General features: G+C 46.3%; 2 protein-coding genes across 2 annotated transcripts in view; one reads left to right on the forward strand and one right to left on the reverse strand.

The window, feature by feature from the left end:
* kat14 (lysine acetyltransferase 14) overlaps positions 1–10,854 on the forward strand; it is an 11,930-nt gene extending 1,076 nt beyond the window's left edge. Inside the window, exons 3-11 of the mRNA XM_080838087.1 lie at positions 735–856; positions 1,752–1,873; positions 2,322–2,503; positions 3,284–3,817; positions 5,125–5,975; positions 6,195–6,331; positions 6,570–6,745; positions 7,570–7,760; positions 9,198–10,854. Of these exons, the coding sequence (XP_080694213.1) occupies positions 735–856; positions 1,752–1,873; positions 2,322–2,503; positions 3,284–3,817; positions 5,125–5,975; positions 6,195–6,331; positions 6,570–6,745; positions 7,570–7,760; positions 9,198–9,371 (2,489 nt within the window). The 3' untranslated portion in view covers positions 9,372–10,854. The remainder of the gene's footprint in view (positions 1–734; positions 857–1,751; positions 1,874–2,321; positions 2,504–3,283; positions 3,818–5,124; positions 5,976–6,194; positions 6,332–6,569; positions 6,746–7,569; positions 7,761–9,197) is intronic.
* A 766-nt stretch (positions 10,855–11,620) lies between these two features.
* Positions 11,621–20,000, reverse strand: part of dzank1 (double zinc ribbon and ankyrin repeat domains 1) — a gene marked incomplete at both ends in the record, with an annotated part of 13,530 nt that continues 5,150 nt past the window's right edge. The window contains 10 exons of the mRNA XM_080841299.1: positions 11,621–11,789; positions 12,151–12,225; positions 12,385–12,512; positions 12,636–12,719; positions 13,213–13,295; positions 13,597–13,690; positions 14,099–14,182; positions 14,618–14,721; positions 15,668–15,908; positions 16,401–16,556. Of these exons, the coding sequence (XP_080697425.1) occupies positions 11,621–11,789; positions 12,151–12,225; positions 12,385–12,512; positions 12,636–12,719; positions 13,213–13,295; positions 13,597–13,690; positions 14,099–14,182; positions 14,618–14,721; positions 15,668–15,908; positions 16,401–16,556 (1,218 nt within the window). The remainder of the gene's footprint in view (positions 11,790–12,150; positions 12,226–12,384; positions 12,513–12,635; positions 12,720–13,212; positions 13,296–13,596; positions 13,691–14,098; positions 14,183–14,617; positions 14,722–15,667; positions 15,909–16,400; positions 16,557–20,000) is intronic.

Genomic DNA, 20,000 nt, shown 5'->3' on the forward strand with positions numbered 1-20,000 from the left:
GGATACCCGTCTGTGAGGGCGAGGGGCAGAGAGGAGGCGGGCAATGCTGTAGTGTAGTCGTCTCCGTGGCCTGCTAGATGAGGAGGAGCAGGTGAGGAATTGCAGGATGGGGAAATGAGAAGAGGAGAAACGATGGGAACATCAGTAATAATAATCAAAAACAGAACCCAGACCGAGGAAGAGGATAAGCCTTGTAGCACATTCTCTTTTATAACGCACATGTTGTCTTTTCCACTGTGCCAATGATCAGCATCCACAGCACGACGGAGCTGTATGCAATGTGTTAGAAATTCGATATCCTCATATTTCCCTGTTAGTTATTTATTACTCACATTCCCCTGTTGGTTATCCAATACAGCTGTGTTGATCAGAGGAGAACATGAATCTGTTTTCAACATGTGGTCTTGTTTTTTTCATTCTTGAATAAAGACTGAAACTGAGTTAAAAAAAAACACATTTCTGTCTCTGAGCACTTTTGTTTCCCCTCTCCTTTTTTCTTTCATCCCCCTTTCTTCCATCTCTATGTCTTTTTGTGTTTCTCTCTCTCTCTCTCGCCCTCTCTCTCTCTCAATCTCTCTGTTTCTATCTCTCCCCCTCTCTATCTCTCTTTCTCTCTCTCTCTCTAAATCTCTCTGTCTATCACTCTCTCTCTCTCAATCCCTCCCTCTGTTTCTATCTCTCTCTCTCCGTCCCTCTCCCTCCCTCTCTCTGTTTCCTCCATCCTGGCCTTGTAGGGCAGCTGCGGGGAGAGCAGCCCAGCTACCTGAAGGGGGACAACTTCTTCAAGTTTTCCTGCTCCCACTGCTCTGAGGACGGCAAGGAGAGCTTCGAGAGGATGAGGCTCACTTGGCAGCAGGTGACACACGCACACACACACACACACACAGACAAATGTGCAGAGATGCACCACACGCACGCACACACTCAGACACAGACACACACACACACACACACACACACACACAAATGTGCAGAGATGCACCACACGCACGCACACACTCAGACACAGACACACACACAGAATCACACACTCTCACATAGACACACACACTGTTGTGAATGTCAAATATGCATGGTCATTCTCACTCACGCAGTGTCAGTTTTAGTCTCAAGTGGAGGATATAGTCCTTAGATGCCAGGGCAGAATGTTTTACACAGAGCCAAGCAGTATTGAGGGTTAGGGGCCATGGCAGAATGTTTTACACAGCCCCAACGGTAGTTAGCTTGGTTAGAAGCACTTCAAACATGTTTTGGTTTCCTGACACCCTTTTCAATAAGATATGTTGTGGTCATTGTGCCCGAGGAGGATTGGTAAGTGTTGAGTTTGATCACTGAGACACATAGGACCTGACACTGACCTGTAATGGCTGATCACATGGCCTTCCATACATTGAATCCATATAAAGCAAACAAGGTGTTTGTTACCCGTCATCAGGTGATTGTTTCAGCCATGTATGATGTGCCAATGGGGTTTGGATATAGAGGTGATAATCCTGGCCATGTATAACCTATCCCTGGGTTTCTTACATGTGTACAGGTGGTGATGTTGGCCATGTATAAACTATCCCTGGTGTTTCTTGCCTGTGTACAGGTGGTGATGTTGGCCATGTATAACCTCCCTGGTGTTTCTCACCTGTATGCAGGTGGTAATGTTGGCCATGTATAAACTATCCCTGGTGTTTGTTACCTGTGTACAGGTGGTGATGTTGGCCATGTATAACCTATCCCTGGTGTTTGTTACCTGTATGCAGGTGGTGATGTTGGCCATGTATAACCTATCCCTGGAAGGCACGGGTCGTCAAGGCTACTTCAGGTGGAAGGAGGATATCTGTGCTTTCATCGGACGTCACTGGAACTTCCTGCTTGGCACAAGGTGAGGGACAGAGCGATAAATGCCACTCTTTCACTACCATGCTCTTGATATTGTTTATGTGCTCCTCTCTCTCAATCGTTTATGTGCTCCTCTGCCTCATTTGTTTATGTGCTCTTCTCTCTCTCATTGCTCCTTACTGTTCTGTGTCTGATATCTGTGTTGCCTTTTATTTTTCCCATCTTCCTCTTCCTTGCACCTTTTTTTGGTTTATTTTTGAATCATATTTCTTTTGTCTTTGAATGTTTTTTTCTCTCATTTCCCTTTCCACCCTCTCATTTCTTCTTTTGTTTCTGTTTTGTCGTCTATTTTTGCTCTGTCTTTCTTCCATGTTCTCTTATCTTTTCTCTTTTCTCCGCTTCACCCTTTTCTCCCTCCATATTTCTGGCTCCATCTCTCTTCCGCCTTCCTATCCTCTTCCTCTCTCTCATCCTTTTCCTCTCCTCCGCAGGAAGAAGACTTCCACCTGGTGGAGTACGGTGGCCGGCTGCCTGTCGGTGGGGAGCCCCACGTTCTTCCGTTCCGGGGCGCAGGAGTTTGGGGAACCGGGCTGGTGGAAGCTGGTGCAGAACCGGCCGCCCACACTCCGCCCCGACGGGGACAAGAACTCCGTGGCCGCCCTCAAAGCCAAAGGTACCCACACAGACACACACACACACACACACACACACACACACACACACACACACACATACACATAAACACACACACGCGCGCACACACACACGCGCACACACACACATACACATAAACACACACACACACATAAATACACATAAACACACACACACACACATAAATACACATAAACACACACACACACACACACACACACACACACACACACACGCACACGCACACGCACACATGCACACACACACACACGCATGTGATGATCAAGCTAGCGGTTTGTTTGCTCATTAGTTTACACAGCCTTGAGTGAGTGTGGTAAATAATGATTCCATTAGCATTACTGCATGACTAGTCTGACCCCATCACCCCATGAACTCAACATCATAGCATTAGAGGACTAATGCTAAAGCTTTCTCCCTCACCCCCTTTCTGTCTCTCCTTTCTTGGCTTCATTCTCTCTTTCGTATCTCACCGTATATCTGTCATTCTTACTTTGTCAATGTCCCCCCTTCTCTCACCATGTCTATCTTTCTCCCTCTCCTCTCTCTCTTTCTCACTTGCTCCATTCTTGTCTCTCTTTTCCCCTCTCTCTTTTTCTCTCTCTTATTCTTTCCCTCATCCCTTTCCATCTCTCTCTGTCTCTATTTTTCTCTCTTTCTCCCTTTATCGCTATCTCTCTCTCTAACTGTCTCTCTCTCTCCCTTTATCGCTCGTTTCTCTCTCTCTGTGTCTGTCTCTCCCTCTCTCTCCCTCTCTCTCCCCCTCTCTCTCCTTCTCCAGCCACTAGTAAGCCTGCTCTGGACCCCACCATCACAGTGGAGGGTCTGCGTAAGCGCGGGGGTCGTAACCCCGTGGAGAACGCCATGCAGCTGAAGGAGAAGCGCTCGCGCACGCAGGAGGCCAAAGACATCCGCCGCGCCCAGAAGGAGGCCGCCAGCGGCGCCAGCGCCTACAGCGACCGCGGCGCCAGCGCCTACAGCGACCGCGGCGCCAGCAGCAGCGGGAGCATGATGGGCGTCTCCGGGGGATACGGCAGCGGCGGCAGCAGCAGCACCTCCTCCACGCCTGTCAAGATGTCGTCGGGGGCCGTCGGCAGAGGCGGTCGGCGCGGCGACATGGTGCTAGAGAAGGGCGAGGTGATCGACTTCTCGTCGATGAGCTCGTCCGACCGCACACCGCTCACAAGCCCTTCCCCCTCGCCGTCGCCGGACTTCTCCGCCCCTGGCACGCCTGCGTCCCACTCGGCCACGCCCTCCCTGCTGTCCGAGGCCGACCTCATCCCCGACGCCATGCCCCCCATGGCGCTCTTCCACGGTGAGATGCTCCGGCCATGGTGCCAACTCTCACCATCCCTGTTGTCTCTGCTGTATAGTGTTTGACTGTACTGTGTGGGTGGCAGCACCTTAACCGTCCCATCTGCACAGCGTCCACGCTATGTCTGCACAAAATACACATTTAGCTTTAAATTGAACACACAAGCCTGGACGACACTTTTTTTTTTGTGTCGGCGCCCTTTTCAAAAGTGTCGTCTACCAAAGTATAAATTAGGCTTAACCGTCCCATCTGCACAGCGTCCACGCAATGTCTGCACAAAATACATATTTAGCTTTGAATTGTCACATTATGACCATTATGACCATTATGTTGTGGTGTTCTTATGTACAAACTCTCTATTTGGGTTTTGGTGCCTGGAGTCTAGTAAGTCACATGTCATCATATGGTGACCAAAATGACGATAAGCTTAGTCTATTTATTATCTACTTTCTTAGTGACATTGGTGAATCTACTGCCCTGTTTGGGTGACGTTGGTGTTTTCATTTTAACCTGTTCTTTGTGTAAACATTGCAAATATATAGTCCATTGTCCATTATTTGTTTATTAGAACTGCTCCTTAGATCGTTGGGGTATGTTTGCAAACGTTCACAGTGAACTCAAAGCAAAAGAAAAACAGTTTTAATCCATTTGCGAACATTTGCCTTTGTTTGCTATTTTGAACGCACCCTCAAGTGTGTAGCAGTGTCGTAACTGTAACAGTCTTGAACGCGCCGAAGTGGTTTTGAGTAGAATATTCAAAAAAATTCAAGAACACACAGTGCTCAACACTATCCAATAATAACCATCACCAAACTGTAACTTTGGGCATAAGAGGTTCAGAGCAGAATGGTTTGGAAACAGAAGTTTACAGAATAAAACAGGTGTCCACACATTCACATGAAAGAGGTTAAGATGGCTGCGGCAAGATTCGTGCTTCTTACATTTCTGGCTGAAGTGCTTTAGCTAGTTCCCTCACCCCCGTTGCAGTCCAGGGTGTTTCAGTCCCAGGACTTTGGAACAACAGGCAGGGAAAACCAAAAAATGCATCACTAACTGAACAGCCAGCTAACCAGCTCCGGAAAGCATACAGGCTGGAGGAGAAGCTCCGAGTGTACTTCCGGTACTTCCGGTATTTGATAATATATTTAGACTCGAAATTTTAGGAGAAGGCGCACCGCCACTGGTCGTAACTGTAACGGTCTTGAACGTGCCCTAGTGTGTAGCAGTGTCGTAACTGTATCAGTCTTGAACGTGCCCAAGTGCCTAGCAGTGTTGTAACTGTAACGGTCTTGTGTCCTGTCGCTCAGATGATGAGGAGCTGGATGGCGAGGGCATGATCGACCCTGGCATGGAGTCCATTCCTCCCCCCTCCGCCTCCTCCAGCCTATCCCTGTCCTCCGCCGCCGTCCGCAAGAAGCTGCGCCCGGCCGATCTCATCAAGCAGGAGGCCGAGAGCGAGGAGGATGACGACGACGAAGACGGCCACCATCACCACCACCACCACCATCAACAGCAGCAGCACCGTGCCCGCTTCCGTGGCAACTACCACCATCGCCACGGTAGCGGCATCGACCACCATCACCACCTCCAGCACCATCACCATCTCCATGACGACCACCAGGGCAGAGTGGACCGTAAGAAAGGCCTCCCGATGACCAAAGGGGAACCAGACTCCAGCGTCCCTGGAGGAGGAGAGACCGGGACGCCGTTATCCTCCTCCTCTTCTGGACCTTTACCGGGTGGTGGTGTTGGCGACGGCGGCGGCGGTGCCGGTGTTGGTGACGCGTCTACGCCGTCAGCACCCCGCCCCCCGCGCCTGGCCTTCCTGGGGCTGTACGAGGAGCGCGCGTTGCTACGGCGACTGGAGGCGTGCCCCCAGGCGCTGGCGGTGACGGCGGAGGCGCGGCGTCTCCGCAGGAAGCTGCTGGTGCGGCAGTCACAGCGCGAGCGAGGGCGCCCCCTGCTGGACCTGGACCAGGCCGTCAGCGCGGCGCTCAGCCTCGTGGGCGGGGTCTATGGGGGCGTGGCCACCACCGCAGGAGGAGGGACCGGGGGAGGAGGGGAGGGAGGCGCGGAGCGGAGAGGAGTCGGGGGGATGATGATGATGACAAAGTACCGGACCAGCAGCCAGGACGCACGCATCCTCGACCGATTCCAGGTCGGACACGCTCTGCCGTTCCTTTGCTTCTTAGTTCATTTATTAGGTCATGATGTGGTTTTGTTCACCTTAATTACATTGTATACACACACAGGTATGGAATATGTGCACTTTTGTTTACCTATCTGGTTCTTTTTGTTTGATGGATGGATCGATAGATTAATTGTTTGTTTGTTTTATTGATTGTTTGTTTGTTTTGTTTGTTTGTTTGTTTACCAGACTGCGGTGTCGGGCAAGAAGGGTTTCCAGCAGCATTCCGTCTCCTTCTGGCACCGACTCATGGGCTCGGAGATGGGCATCGACCAGACGGGCATCAAGAGCCCCTACACCTCACGCGTGCTCAAGCCCTTCATCAGGTACACACACACACACACACACACACACACACACACACACACACACACCGTATAATGTGCTGAAATAATTTCTCAAGTCCCCCACCCTCTGCTGCTGCAACCATTTATCAGGTACACACACACACACACACACACACACACACAGCTCTTATCATTTCTCACACATTTACACTCATACTCACACAGATGACATTCTTTATTGCTCGAACCTCTAATTCACCCACCCCCTCTGCTGCAGGCGGGACTATGAGACTCGTCCGCTGAAGCTGCGTCTGCTGGCCGAGGTCAGGGCACACCCCCATCGCCATGACAACGACTGGACCCCCGCCACGGAAGCCTCCATAGACTACTGCTATGTGCGCCCCAACCACATCCCCTCCGTCAACGCCATGTGTCAAGCCATGTTCTGGCCTGGTAAGGACGTCTACGTTTATGCTTGATATTTATATAATATATTCATATAACATATGTATACATATATAATACTTATTGTATATATTTAATATTTAGCAGACACTTTTGGCCCAAGTGACTTACAAAGACATCCTGCATTGATCTGATTGCTTACCACCAACACCTGAACACTTGAATCAAATTGAATCCAAATCAGAACAGTGTGGATATCTATGGTAATTAGCGTGTGGGGACAGAATCCGTGACGTTGATGGTGCTGAGCTTCATGGTGGTTAAGAGCACTTCCTAGTTGATAGCTTTAAGGTGGCCAATTTTGTCGTTGTTGTAGTCAACAGTCGCTAACAGGGACATTAGCACTTACAGAGTCAGAACTGTGAAATACTAAGTGTAGAATTCCACATGCCGTTTGTACATCCTGCTATTACATCAACAGATAACAGGGGTTTTGGTGCCTAAGGACTGTGTGTGTGTGTGTGTGTGTGTGTGTGTGTGTGTGTGTGTGTGTGTGTGTGTGTGTGCCTATTACAACAAGAGAATAACAGGGTTTTTGGTGCTTAAGGGGATAGGAAGTTAGAATCTTAAATACTTGTGTTGCTTTGCTGTGGATGTTGTGATTCCTTCATGTACATCACAGAAGTGGGCACTACTAAGGGTGCACTACTAAGGCTGCACTTCTAAGGGTGCACTACTAAGGCTGCACTTCTTAGGGTGCACTTCTAAGGGTGCAAGTGTGAGTAATGGGATGCATTGTAACAAAGCCTCCTATGTGATGCCTGACGTGACCTCTGAACCTCACCCTTTGACCCCTATCGTGGCCTTTGCAGGAGTAGACCTGTCTGAGTGCCTGCAGTACCCAGACTTCAGCGTGGTGGCGCTCTACAAGAAGGTGGTGATTGGCTTTGGGTTCATGGTGCCGGATGTGAAGTACAACGAGGCCTACATCTCCTTCCTGTTGGTGCACCCGGAGTGGAGACGCGCGGGCATCGCCAAGTTCATGATCTATCACCTCATACAGGTATTCACACAAACACACACCGCACGCACACGCACACTCTCACTCACACACACACACACACACACACACACACACACACTACAGGCATCGCCAAGTTCATGATCTATCTCCTCATACAGGTACACACACACACAAACACACACCGCACGCACACGCACACACACACACACACACACAGTCTCACACTCTCTTACACACACACACACACACACTTCAGGTATCGCCACGGTCATGATCTATCACCTCAAACAGACACACACACACACACACACACACACACACACACACCATTCTTAAGGCATTTGCATGGTTATCCAATTCACCTCGTACAACTTCACGAGAGACACGCCCTTTCTAATCTGATGATTGTACGACTCACCTTTACCTGCATGATTCTACGAGGGGCTGTGGAGATTACCAACGCTTTATTATGATGTTACAAGGCCATTACATCATCAACAACAAACTATAAAATAAGAAATCGTTTGTTTTTATCCGTGTATTTTCAGTTAATGATCAGAGGCTGTTGTTGTGAAATGAATTACTAACGACAATGACCAAGCTCGCGGTTATTGCCGAATATTTTCTATTATTATACCACACAAACAGTCTGCTTTTTTACGTCTACAATTCAGGTTATTTTACAATTTAATCATTTACACTGAATGCTCTGCTAACTCAAACACAAAGAGGCTGTTCGAAAACCAAGAAATGTTTTTATTATTGCTGTAATTAGACGACGTCTCCCTATGCTTTATATGCGGCGAGAGCCACGATAGAGCAAGGAAGAAGGGAGATGTCGGTTTTCCTCCTGCATCGCCACTGGTGCCCTTCATAGTTTTTTTCATTTTTACAAACTTGTCCCTGATCTTCCTCCAACTCCTAATGCACTCCTGGACCTCCAGCCCCAGGTTTCCAGCGAGATTTTTTAAAAACGGAGGTGCTGTCATAGGGAACGAAACAGGAAACGTCATTTTAGCCAGGGGTGTCGGACAGCTCGGATCGGATAGTCGGATCAGATAGTCGGATCAGATAGTGAGAAAATTCAAGCGGTGCTCCAGAGGCCATCCGACACCCTCGGATGGCTCTCCGAGGTGCTCAAAGGTGTGGTCCCACTTCAAGGAGGGCGTTTAAGGGCGTGCCTCGTGAGATCGGAGAGCACGATCGGACTAGCATGTGAGCGCCTTTACGGTCTCTCTCAGTTTCTCAGACCTGCGTGGGTAAGGGCGGGACCCAGCCATACCCCTCGAGCAGTAGTTCAGCTTCTCTCACACACACTTCCTCTGACGGTCTCTCTCTCTCTCTCTCTCTCTCTCTCTCTCTCTCTCTCTCTCTCTCTCTCTCTCTCTCTCTCTCTCTCTCTCTCTCTCTCTCTCTCTCTCTCTCTCTCTCTCTCTCTCTCTCTCTCTCTCTCTCTCTCTCTCTCTCTCTCCTCAGACCTGCATGGGTAAAGATGTGACGCTGCACGTCTCGGCCAGTAACCCCGCCATGCTGCTCTACCAGAAGTTTGGCTTCAAGACGGAGGAGTACATCCTGGACTTCTACGACAAGTACTACCCTGTGGACAGCAAGGAGTGCCGGCACGCCTTCTTCCTCCGCCTCAGACGCTGAGACACACACACACACAAACACACACTCAGACACACACTCAGACACACACACACACACTCAGACACACACACACACACACAGGCAGAGTGAGAGGGGAGGTGATAGTGTGTAGCAGGGGAAGCAGGAACGAGAGTGAGTGACTGAAGGATAATGTTACGAGAGTGGGTATGTGATTGAGTGAGTGTAACTGAATGAGTGCGAGTGTGTGATTGAGTGAGAGTGACTGAATAAGAGAGTATGTGCTGGTGTGAACAAATTAGTGTGAGTCATGGACAGAATGTGAGGGTGAGTGTTTGAGTTATTGTTTAGGTGTGAGTGTGAGGGAGTGAGTGAGAGTGAATGAGTTATTGTTTAGGTGAGAGTGAGGGAGTGAGTGAGTGAGAGTGATTGAGTGATTGTTTAGGTGTGAGTGTGAGTGATTGAGTGAGTGTTTAGGTGTGAGTGTGAGTGATTGAGTGAGTGTTTAGGTGTGAGTGTGAGGGAGTGAGTGTGAGTGATTGAGTGAAGGGTTGTACAGGGTCAGAGGGGTGGCGTTGAAGAAGCCCAAAGCCTGTTCTTTTCATCACAGAGAACCTGACCTCTGACCTCAAGCCTGCGGGCCACAACCACAATCCTCAGAACCCCTGTGTGAACCCAAAGACACTTCCCTTTCCGTGCCCGCTCCTGGTCCCATCAGCCCTGACCACTGACCCCCTGCCTTACTGGAGTGGTACTGGCCGTGAGGTGGAGGCATGTAAGAGAACCGGGTCCGGTTCCTCTAGTTAGAATGGTTCCTCCAGTTAGAATGGTATTTGGTTCCTTCAGTTAGAATGGTTCCTCCAGTTGGAATGGTTCCTCCAGTTAGAATGGTGTTTGGTTCCTCCAGTTAGAATGGTATTTGGTTCCTCCAGTTGGAATGGTTCCTCCATTTAGAATGGTGTTTGGTTCCTCCAGTAAGAATGGTTCCTCCAGTTAGAATGGTGCTTGGTTCCTCCAGTTAGAATGGGATTCGCAGCACACTGGTGGCATGTTCTATCTCTGGAGTGAGACGCAACAGGGACAGGAGACGTTTGAACAAACATAGTGGAACCAACTAGAACCGCTTGGCCAGCCAGCGTGGGGGTAGACGCATGAGGTTCTTGACTGGATATTTATGTATGTGTCCCTGGTTGTACTGTATGCTTGCGTGCATCTAGCGTTTGCTTCTACACTATGACGTCGATTCTGTCTCACCTTTTTCTGGTCCAGGCAGGCAGGACTGACGGTAGCATAAAAGGGAAAGCCTGGCAGTCCCGGTGTTGTTTGCCTATGTTCCAAGTAAACGTAGTCAAAACGAGTCACTTAACTCTTTGTGTGTGTGTGTGTGTGTATGAGTGTGAGGATGTGTGAACATGTCTTGGATTTTGTATCAAAAAAATTGCTGGTGTGTCAGTATTGAAGAAAACCTACAAAGTATTTTTGTTATGTTTTCTTTTTTCTTTTTTTTCTTTTTGTAAATGATCAAGGCTCTAATTTCTGTATATGAAATTTCCGTATTAAAAACACCCCAAGTCAACTCACAAAGCCACATTCCATCTGTTTTATTTCATCAGTCATCTCATATCACCAACAAAGACACAGAAACATTCTTTGCTACTTAATGTTGCTTTTTTAAATGGCAATAATCCTGGCTGGCTTTGAAAATGAACTAGATTGCTAACAAACACTAGCTACCTATCCATCTTTGCATATTGTTAGCAATGAGAATCATCAAAGAAATTTTAAAAACTTAAAATAATTAATCCAAAACACTAGTCAAAACATTGACCAATTGCCTTATGCCAACTGGAGAGGAATGTTAATAGCAGTGGTAAGTGGTGTAATGGATGGATTGCTCCTAAGGCTAACTCTCTTAAAGCTTACTTTGTTACGGCTAACTCTTCTAAGGCTAACTCTCTTAAAGCTTACTTAATCTGAAGCAGCTCATGGGTAGTAGGAATACACCATCTTAAAGCTTACTTATTATTAATAATAATAATAATAATTAATTTAACTGATTTATTTAATAATTCACTTAATCTGATTGAAGTCAGTGCAGCTCATGGGTAGTAGGAATACACCATTTAAAAGGTATTAGAGAAAAAAGAAAAAGCAAAAATAATAAGACTTCAATAAAGGCCCTGATGCCCTGGCATTCTCTTGCAACATGAGATACCTGTCACCTTACTGCGGTTAAAACACTGCCCTGTGCTTGTACTCCTGTTCTTCAAGGTCAACCCATTTCAGAACTTTCAGAACATGTCCAAACCCGAAGGGGTTCTTGGTTTTGTGAGGCGGTCCAGGAGACCCTGACCGGCCCGGGCCGCAATGAGGGAAACCAGCTCCCGACAGTCCGAGCTGACCGCCACATCGTACGCCGTCTGCCCACGAGTGTTCTTCTTCTTCAGGCTGGCGTTACACCTGTCAATCAGAGAGGAAGGAGAGGGGAGAAAGAGAGAGAGGAGAGATGAGCCAGAGAGAGAGGGAGAGATGGGAGATGGAGGGAGGGAGAGAGAGAGAGAGGAGTTTAAGCTTAAGGGCGTTGGAGGATGCCCCCTGACAACAGACGAGCGGAACACATTCAGCCCAGAATCTAAAAACGGTGAGACGGAGAGAAACGTTCATCTTCTTATAGCATGGCAAAAAAAAACAGAGGTACATGCAAGGGTTCTCTTACCCAGAGAGGGGTAAGAGAAGTGTCTGAGTGTTCTTTTCTAAGGGTGGATGAACATTCTCTTACCCCTGGGCAGCCAGTTATAGAGTAGGCTGAGTGTTCTCTTACCCCAGCAGAGTCTCTGCGCTCTTCAGGCCTCTGTTGCCCATGGCTGCAGCCACGTGCAGCGCTGTGTTGCTGAGTCTGAGGGGGGAGAGAGAGAGGGCAAAGGAAGAAGGTGTTCACACAGACACACGGGATCAGATGGTAATGTGCTAACGTGTTTCTAGGGTTGTAACATGAACACATGACGCAGCATTCCTATCAGTGATTAAAGGAGCTCTCCTGTAGGAAAGTACTCACAGTCCTGATTGGTGGTTGATGTCGGCTCCTCGCTGCACCAGCACAGGGATGACCTCATGGTGACCGTTTGTTGTCGCGACGACCAACGCTGGTTGACCTTTGCTGTCTTGGCATGTCGGGTCGGCTCCCTGAAGAAAAAACAGTGCATTACGTAAAATAAAGAAATGGTAAGTTCATAAATAATTACCCAATTAATTGATAATAATTATTTTGTTTCACCTCCCCTCCCTCATATCGCACCCCCCTCCTACCTCCTCCAGAAGCCTCTGCACCTCCTCGACACGCCCTCTCCCCTCAGGCCCCACCTCCTTCAGCAACAGGCTGTCTTTGATTGGCTGATTGGTGAAAGTCGGCATAATAGAGAAACATGAATTACAACAAATCGGATGCAAAGCCTTTACTGTAATGGACACTACAGTCTTGCACTCTATCGTTACTGCACCTTAAGTATATCACTTATCTTTAATTATTTTACTCTCTTTTATTTATTTTAATTATACAACATTTAATCTTTGTTTTTATTTTTCCTTTGGATGTTTTCCTTTGGATTTTTTATTTATGTATTATGTCACACTTCACAAGTCCATTGCCCAAATGAAACTGATCTCTGCCTTCAAACTGCTGAGGGAGTGAAGGAACAGGAGGAGATGAGATGGCAATGGATACATAGACGAGGAATAAAGAGAGGAGGTGGAGGAGGAAGAGGAGGAGAAAAAGTAAAGGGAGGAGGAGGTGGAAGAAGAGGAGGAGGAGTAAAGAGATGAGGAAGAGGAGGATGAACAGGGGAGTGAGGAGGAGTAACGAGATGAGGAAGAGAGAGGCTCTCACTGGTTGTTTTTCTGTGGGCCTCTTCTGAGTTCTCAGGCTTTTCTTCTGACCAGGAGAAGACAGGGTTGGACCATTCTCTGCTGCTGTGGGGGGGATGGAATGGAATGGAATGTGTGTTGTGTTATACTAAAGTAATCCATACACACTGTGAAAATTCATGCAAAATTAAAATTGTGTGTGTGTGTGTGTATTATATGTGTGTGTGTGTGTATTATGTATTGTGTGTGTATTGTGTGTGTGTGTCCTTCTCCTCCTCACCGTGTGTGTTGTGTGTGTGTGTGTCTGTGTGTGTTGTGTGTGTATTGTGTATTGTGTGTGTGTGTGTGTGTGTGTGTGTGTGTGTGTGTGTGTGTGTGTGTGTGTGTGTGTCCTTCTCCTCCTCACCGTGTGTGTTGTGTGTAGCCCCCTCTGTGACGCTGCTCAGGTTGATGATCTCACTCAGGGCCATCGGCTTCTTCAGCTCAACCCCCTCTGGGGCCTGGAGTAGGATAGGAACACACATCACCACAGATCAATCACCTAATACTGATCAATTACAGCTGGTCAATTACTGATCACCAATCAGACTGTGAGCTGTGATGATGTTCCTTTGACCAATCAGACTGAGCTGTGAGCTGTGATGATGTACCTTTGACCAATCAGACTGTGAGATGTGATGATGTACCTTTGACCTATCAGACTGTGAGCTGTGATGATGTACCTTTGACCAATCAGACTGTGGGCTGAGATGATGTACCTTTGACCAATCAGACTGAGCCGTGAGCTGTGATGATGTACCTTTGACCAATCAGACTGAGCTGAGATGATGTTCCTTTGACCAATCAGACTGAGCCGTGAGCTGTGATGATGTACCTTTGACCAATCAGACTGAGCTGAGATGATGTACCTTTGACTTATCAGACGTGGCGGCGACAAAGCCGATCCTGAGGCTGACCTCAACGTTGTCCTCCTCAATCATCGCAGAGACCATCTGCAGAGAGAAGAAATACAAAAAAAGATTCTATTTTTTTTATCCTTTTATTTATTTCTTAGTATTCAATTACTTTTCATACAAATGTATGTTTTGTAGACTGCTTTGGCAACAATGTACAGAGCCATGCCATGACAAGGAAATTACATACCAGTTCTCTAGAACTAAATCACATAAAAGGTTAACAAAGCTCCTTCATTTCCTCTTTACATTAACAGTTTTTCCTTTGTTTGTTTGTTTGATATGTCTTTTGCTCTTTGTTTTATCAAGTCTTCTCAATGTTTGTTGTTCCATGTTTGTGTGTATTGTATGTATGTAATTATAAGTTTGTTTTATTGTGTTTACTGGATTTGTGTTTTTAACTGGGTTGGTTTTGTTTGTTTGTTTACCTGCTTCTTGTTTTGGTTTTGTTTGCTTGTTTGTTTGTTTGTTTACCTGACCCATGCGAGGCTCTCCTACCAGGCCACGGAACTCTAGATTGTTCTGTGTGTAGCTGCGCAAGTGAGAGCAGATATGATCCATTTGCTTTCTCCAGTATCCTGTAAATAACACACACACACACACACACACACACACACACACACACACACACACACACACACACACACACACACACACACACACACACACACACACACACACACACAGACACAGACACACACACACACACACACACACACACAGACACACACACACACAGACACACACACACACACACACACACAGACACAGACACACACACACACACACACACACACACACACACACACTTGGAACTGCATACTGACACACGCTGAAATGCAGAAAAGCACGAGTTCAGTAAGGCCCAATTTACACACGTTTTTTCCCGACACCGTCGACATCTGCGTGACATCTGCGCATAGATGTCGGGGCGCATTTACACACCGCAGGAAGTTCCTCAGATCCATTTTTATGCTAACATGCCTTACAGGTGTCGGGTCGCGTTTACACGCACTTTGGGGATGTCGGGGACTCCCGCTGGGCTGTCGGGCGAATGGTACGGGGCTGTCGGCTGAAATTCGGCCGACATCTGTACACCGACAGTTAAATTTGCGTTTAGACGCTGAAAAAAAATGTCAGTGTACAGTCGGCAAAAACCTGTGTGTAAATTGGGCCTAAGTGTGGGATGTAAGTGTATATTAGGTGTATATACTGTCATGTATGTCAATACTAAAGAAGTGTATATTAGTGTATATAAACCTACTATGGAAGTGTATATTAGTATATATAAACCTACTATGGAAGTGTATATTAGTGTATACAAATATTGAGTTCTCCAGCCATCTTTCTTCTTTCACCTCTCTTTCTTTCTCTCTTACGCCCTCTATCACTCCCTCTTTCACACACACACACACACACAAACACACACACACACACACACACACACACACACACACACACACACACACCACACCCACACCCACACCCACACCCACACACACACACACACACTTATTCTCTTACCCCTCCCTGGACTGATGGCAGTGAGCGGAGGCCTCCTGTCGCGCATCGTCTCCTCTCTGAGCTGGTCTAGCGCCTCCTGCTGGCCTCTCTTCTGCAGCTGCGTGGCCGACGGGTAGAACAGACCCACCGTCTGCGTCTCAGCATCCATGCAGTCCACCGCCTGCGCATGCGTCTGCAGTAAGGCGGGTCCAGGGGCGGGGGCCGCCTGCCAGACGGCACTGTGTGCGTCCCCGGAGGCCATCTTGGAAGAATTAAAATACGTGTTTTGCAAATTAAAATGCGACTCGCAAACAAATAAAGGACATATTCCACAAATGTAAACAAAGAATGGAAATAAATATACCACATTTTGCTTGTTTGTATTATCGGTTTCATAAGTGCAACTCATTTACTTCTACCAGAACACATCAACGACAACATTTGTGTTTTTTGGCACTAAAACAGAAGGTGGAGCGAGAGGTGCATTAGCGTTCCAATCGGCTCATGGAATGGCTGAAATCTTGAAACATTCATAAACCACATTATGTTTGTTTGCAAGTCGTGGTGTATTTGAAAACCACATTCTGTTTGTTTGCAAATCATGGATAACTTCTAAATAACATTCTGTTTGTTTGCAAGTTTGTAAATCTTATCGTCACTAAATGTATCCAACTACAGCGCAAAAACATTTCGTGTATAAACATGGACCGCTAGTATCAGGCCAAAGCCTCAGGTTGTGTTGCCTTGTCAATACCTGCTTCTGTCCTAGGGCTCCCTCTGCTGAGCTACAGCGGGACTGCAGCCTCTGCGGCCCCTCCAGGAACACTCCACAGCGGCCGCAAAAGTTCGCGTACGGGTGGGAGCTGGACCCACAACGAGAACACGTCAGGTACCGAGCCACGTGACCTGGCTACGGGACAGAGGGAGGAAGCACACAAATCCACAAATGGCACGAATTTCGTGTTCTGTAGGTGCAGCTAAATATTAAAGTTCAATGTCTTTGAGGTCGCCTGTTGCTTACATTAATTTTCTTTCATCCAATTACACAGGCTTTTCTGTCAGTTTACCAACGTGTAGCCTACTGGCTACTTAGTGTAACCGATGCAAAGGGAACGGTGGAAAGTAGAACTGTTCCATGACTCCAGCGTCAGTGGTAATATAAACACGTCAGCAGGCTGTAGCATATTGTGCTGATCCGAATCCTGTCCTGTACTACCCTGTGTAAAACTGGTACACAGACACGAGAGGTCCGGTAAAACATCATAATTGAATAGGTTACTATTAATATAACAACGGGGTTATGGACGATAAAAGGATCGTATGTTTCCGCCCGGTTTCGAACCGGGGACCTTTCGCGTGTGAGGCGAACGTGATAACCACTACACTACGGAAACCTGTTGTATAACATATGGATGCAACGAATAAAATTAAGCTAACCTGTCCTAAAAAGAGCTCCGCGGCATGCGCAAACGTTTACTCGTTTACTGGAACCACTGTTTCAAAGAAGGAACCACTCTTAGTAGTGAACTACAGACGTGAAATAGGCAATGCCTCTCCGGGGGGATTTAGAGTACATTCAAGGTTTGACACATCGTATTTCTGTCTTACTCTGTAAAGTTGCTGATCTCTCTCGCATACTGCTGTGGCTGTTGGCGTTTTTGAGGTCGGGCGGGAAAAACAGGATAAACTGACAAACGCTAAATGCAAGCGAGCATGTGTTTCTACATCAGGGAGGGGGTGAATGACGGCTTCAGAAAATGAGAGTGTGGGGGCAAAAGTGTTGTGTTTCAATTAGTGACACTCTTTGTAGGCGATTCAAAGCTAATGGACAAATGTATCAAATGTGTGTTGCTATAAAAGCCAAAAACTGTTTCCGCCCGGTCTCGAAACGGGGACCTTTCGCGTGTTAGGCGAACGTGATAACCACTACACTACGGAAACCTGGAGGCCATGGTTTCAAATTCAATATAAAAAACTGACACAAATATACAGCGGGGGAGCCGTGGATGGCTAAGCTTAACTTTCTTAACTTTTCCCATTCATTCTCTATGGTAGTCTTAACACTACGGATGTAATATAACTTTGGCCACCGGTGGATATTTTGGCGTTGTTGAGCAGTCGATTTTTTTTCGGAGTTGTGGATGGCTAAGCTTAACTTTCTTAACTTTCCCATTCATTCTCTATGGTAGTCTTAACACTACGGATGTAATATAACTTCGGCCACCGGTGGATATTTTGGCGCTGTTGAGCAGTCGAATTTTTTGGGAGTTGTGGATGGCTAAGCTTAACTTTCTTAACTTTTCCCATTCATTGTCTTTGGTAGTCTTAACACTACGGATGCAATATAACTTTGGCCACCGGTGGATATGTTGGCGCTGTTGAGCAGTCGAATTTTTTGGGAGTTGTGGATGGCTAAGCTTAACTTTCTTAACTTTTCCCATTCATTCTCTATGGTAGTCTTTACACTACGGATGCAAAATAACTTTGGCCACCGGTGGATATTTTGGCGCTGTTGAGCAGTCGAATTTTTTGGGAGTTGTGGATTGCTAAACTTAACTTTCTTAACTTTCCCCATTCATTCTCTATGGTAGTCTTAACACTACGGATGCAATATAACTTTGGCCACCGGTGGATATTTTGGCGCTGTTGAGCAGTCGAATTTTTTGGGAGTTGTGGATGGCTAAGCTTAACTTTCTTAACTTTTCCCATTCATTCTCTATGGTAGTCTTAACACTACGGATGCAATATAACTTTGGCGCTGTTGAGCAGTCGAATTTTTTAGAGCCGCGAAACTTTGAAAAAAGTTTATTCTGAGGAAACGGTGGAGACGACAGGTCAAGCGACTCGCTACTCGGATTTTATTCAGTATTCATCGATCTAAGGTAAGATATGTTTTTTAGAATACATTTACAGCAACAATATTAAAAGTAACACCATATCGTTAGTTGTTTTTAATAGCAGTTAGCTTGCCAATAGTAATATTTTTGATCGCTGCTAATTCGTTGGATTGATGAGTGAGCCGACCGGCTTTTCCCTCTCAGACATGTTTGGTCTAATTACATATCAATTAATGAATGAAGATATCGATATTTTTGGGTAATGTGCCTAATTTATATTTATATTTATGCTTTTATTCAGTCAGCGCCCTACTAACACTATATTTTGTGGCATCGTTTGGCTAGGCTAGCACCGCTTGGTTGCCAAGCGATACAAATAGGGATTGTGGTTAAACTGCGCACTATATAATTAATAAAAACGATGGTTTTACACGTTCATATGTACAGTTTTCATATCATTGCATTACATCAGGGGTGTCAAACTCATTTCAGTTAAGGGGCCACATACTGCCCACTTTGATCTCAAGTGGGCCGGACCAGTAAAATCATGGCATAATAACGTATACATAATGACAATATTTCTCTATGTTTAAATCATTGGTGAAGGTTTTTGGATGATAAACCCTATTTTAAGGTCTTTCTAATAAATCACAAACATAAAGACATCAGCCCACTGTTTATGGCTCTCCTCCGCATATTCCCTCGCCTTGCGACGCGTTTGACGTCTGCAGAGGAGCAGACATCGCATTTACGCTGTTTTTAAAGCCATTACTGGACCGTTTAAAAAAGTGACAAAACGTTGGTACTCATAAACTTCCATATTCTTAAGAGACATTCTGATTCACAACCCTTGACATCTATTAAGAAAACAAGTATAATTTCATATTGCAAAAGAGAGCAATATGCAGTGGAAGGATGTGTCCAAAGCATTAAGATAAACAACGAAGTGGACACATCAATAATTGATGCAAAAGCATACAGGTCTCAATCAAAAACATTAGAAACCCTACGACCTCTTCATTAAATGCAACCAGCTCCCCCTTGCATACTAGTCATGTTCTTTCACCGCTGGGTAAGATCTGTATATAATATTTCAAACTAGCTAACTACCTTCAAAGATTCTTTATGTTTAGTCTTTATTTCCTCTCTGGCGAGAACATCTGGGGAGGTATCCATCTAGCATAGCTAGCTAGGGTGGTGACAATCTGTACAGTGCAGTAACGAAGCAGTGTGGAGCAAGGTAGATAGGTGCTGGTAACATTATTGTTCAAGGGATGTGTGTTCATGGTGCCATTAACAAAATGCTACAAAGTTTCAAATACAGAAGTTCATAATGGCCTTTTGGGACGTTTTGATACACATTGATACTCCTTGCAACTAGCTGGCGTTTGCTAGGACAGCTCACCGTGCAATTTTAGACTAACATTAACATTTTGACGGTAATATTAACATCTTATTTCAACATTAACACATTTGTTGGAGAGACTAGTTATATACTAGTAGTGGTAATACTGTTC

The sequence above is a fragment of the Sprattus sprattus genome (assembly GCF_963457725.1).
Source record: "Sprattus sprattus genome assembly, chromosome: 1".
NCBI classification, from domain to species: Eukaryota; Metazoa; Chordata; class Actinopteri; order Clupeiformes; family Clupeidae; genus Sprattus; species Sprattus sprattus.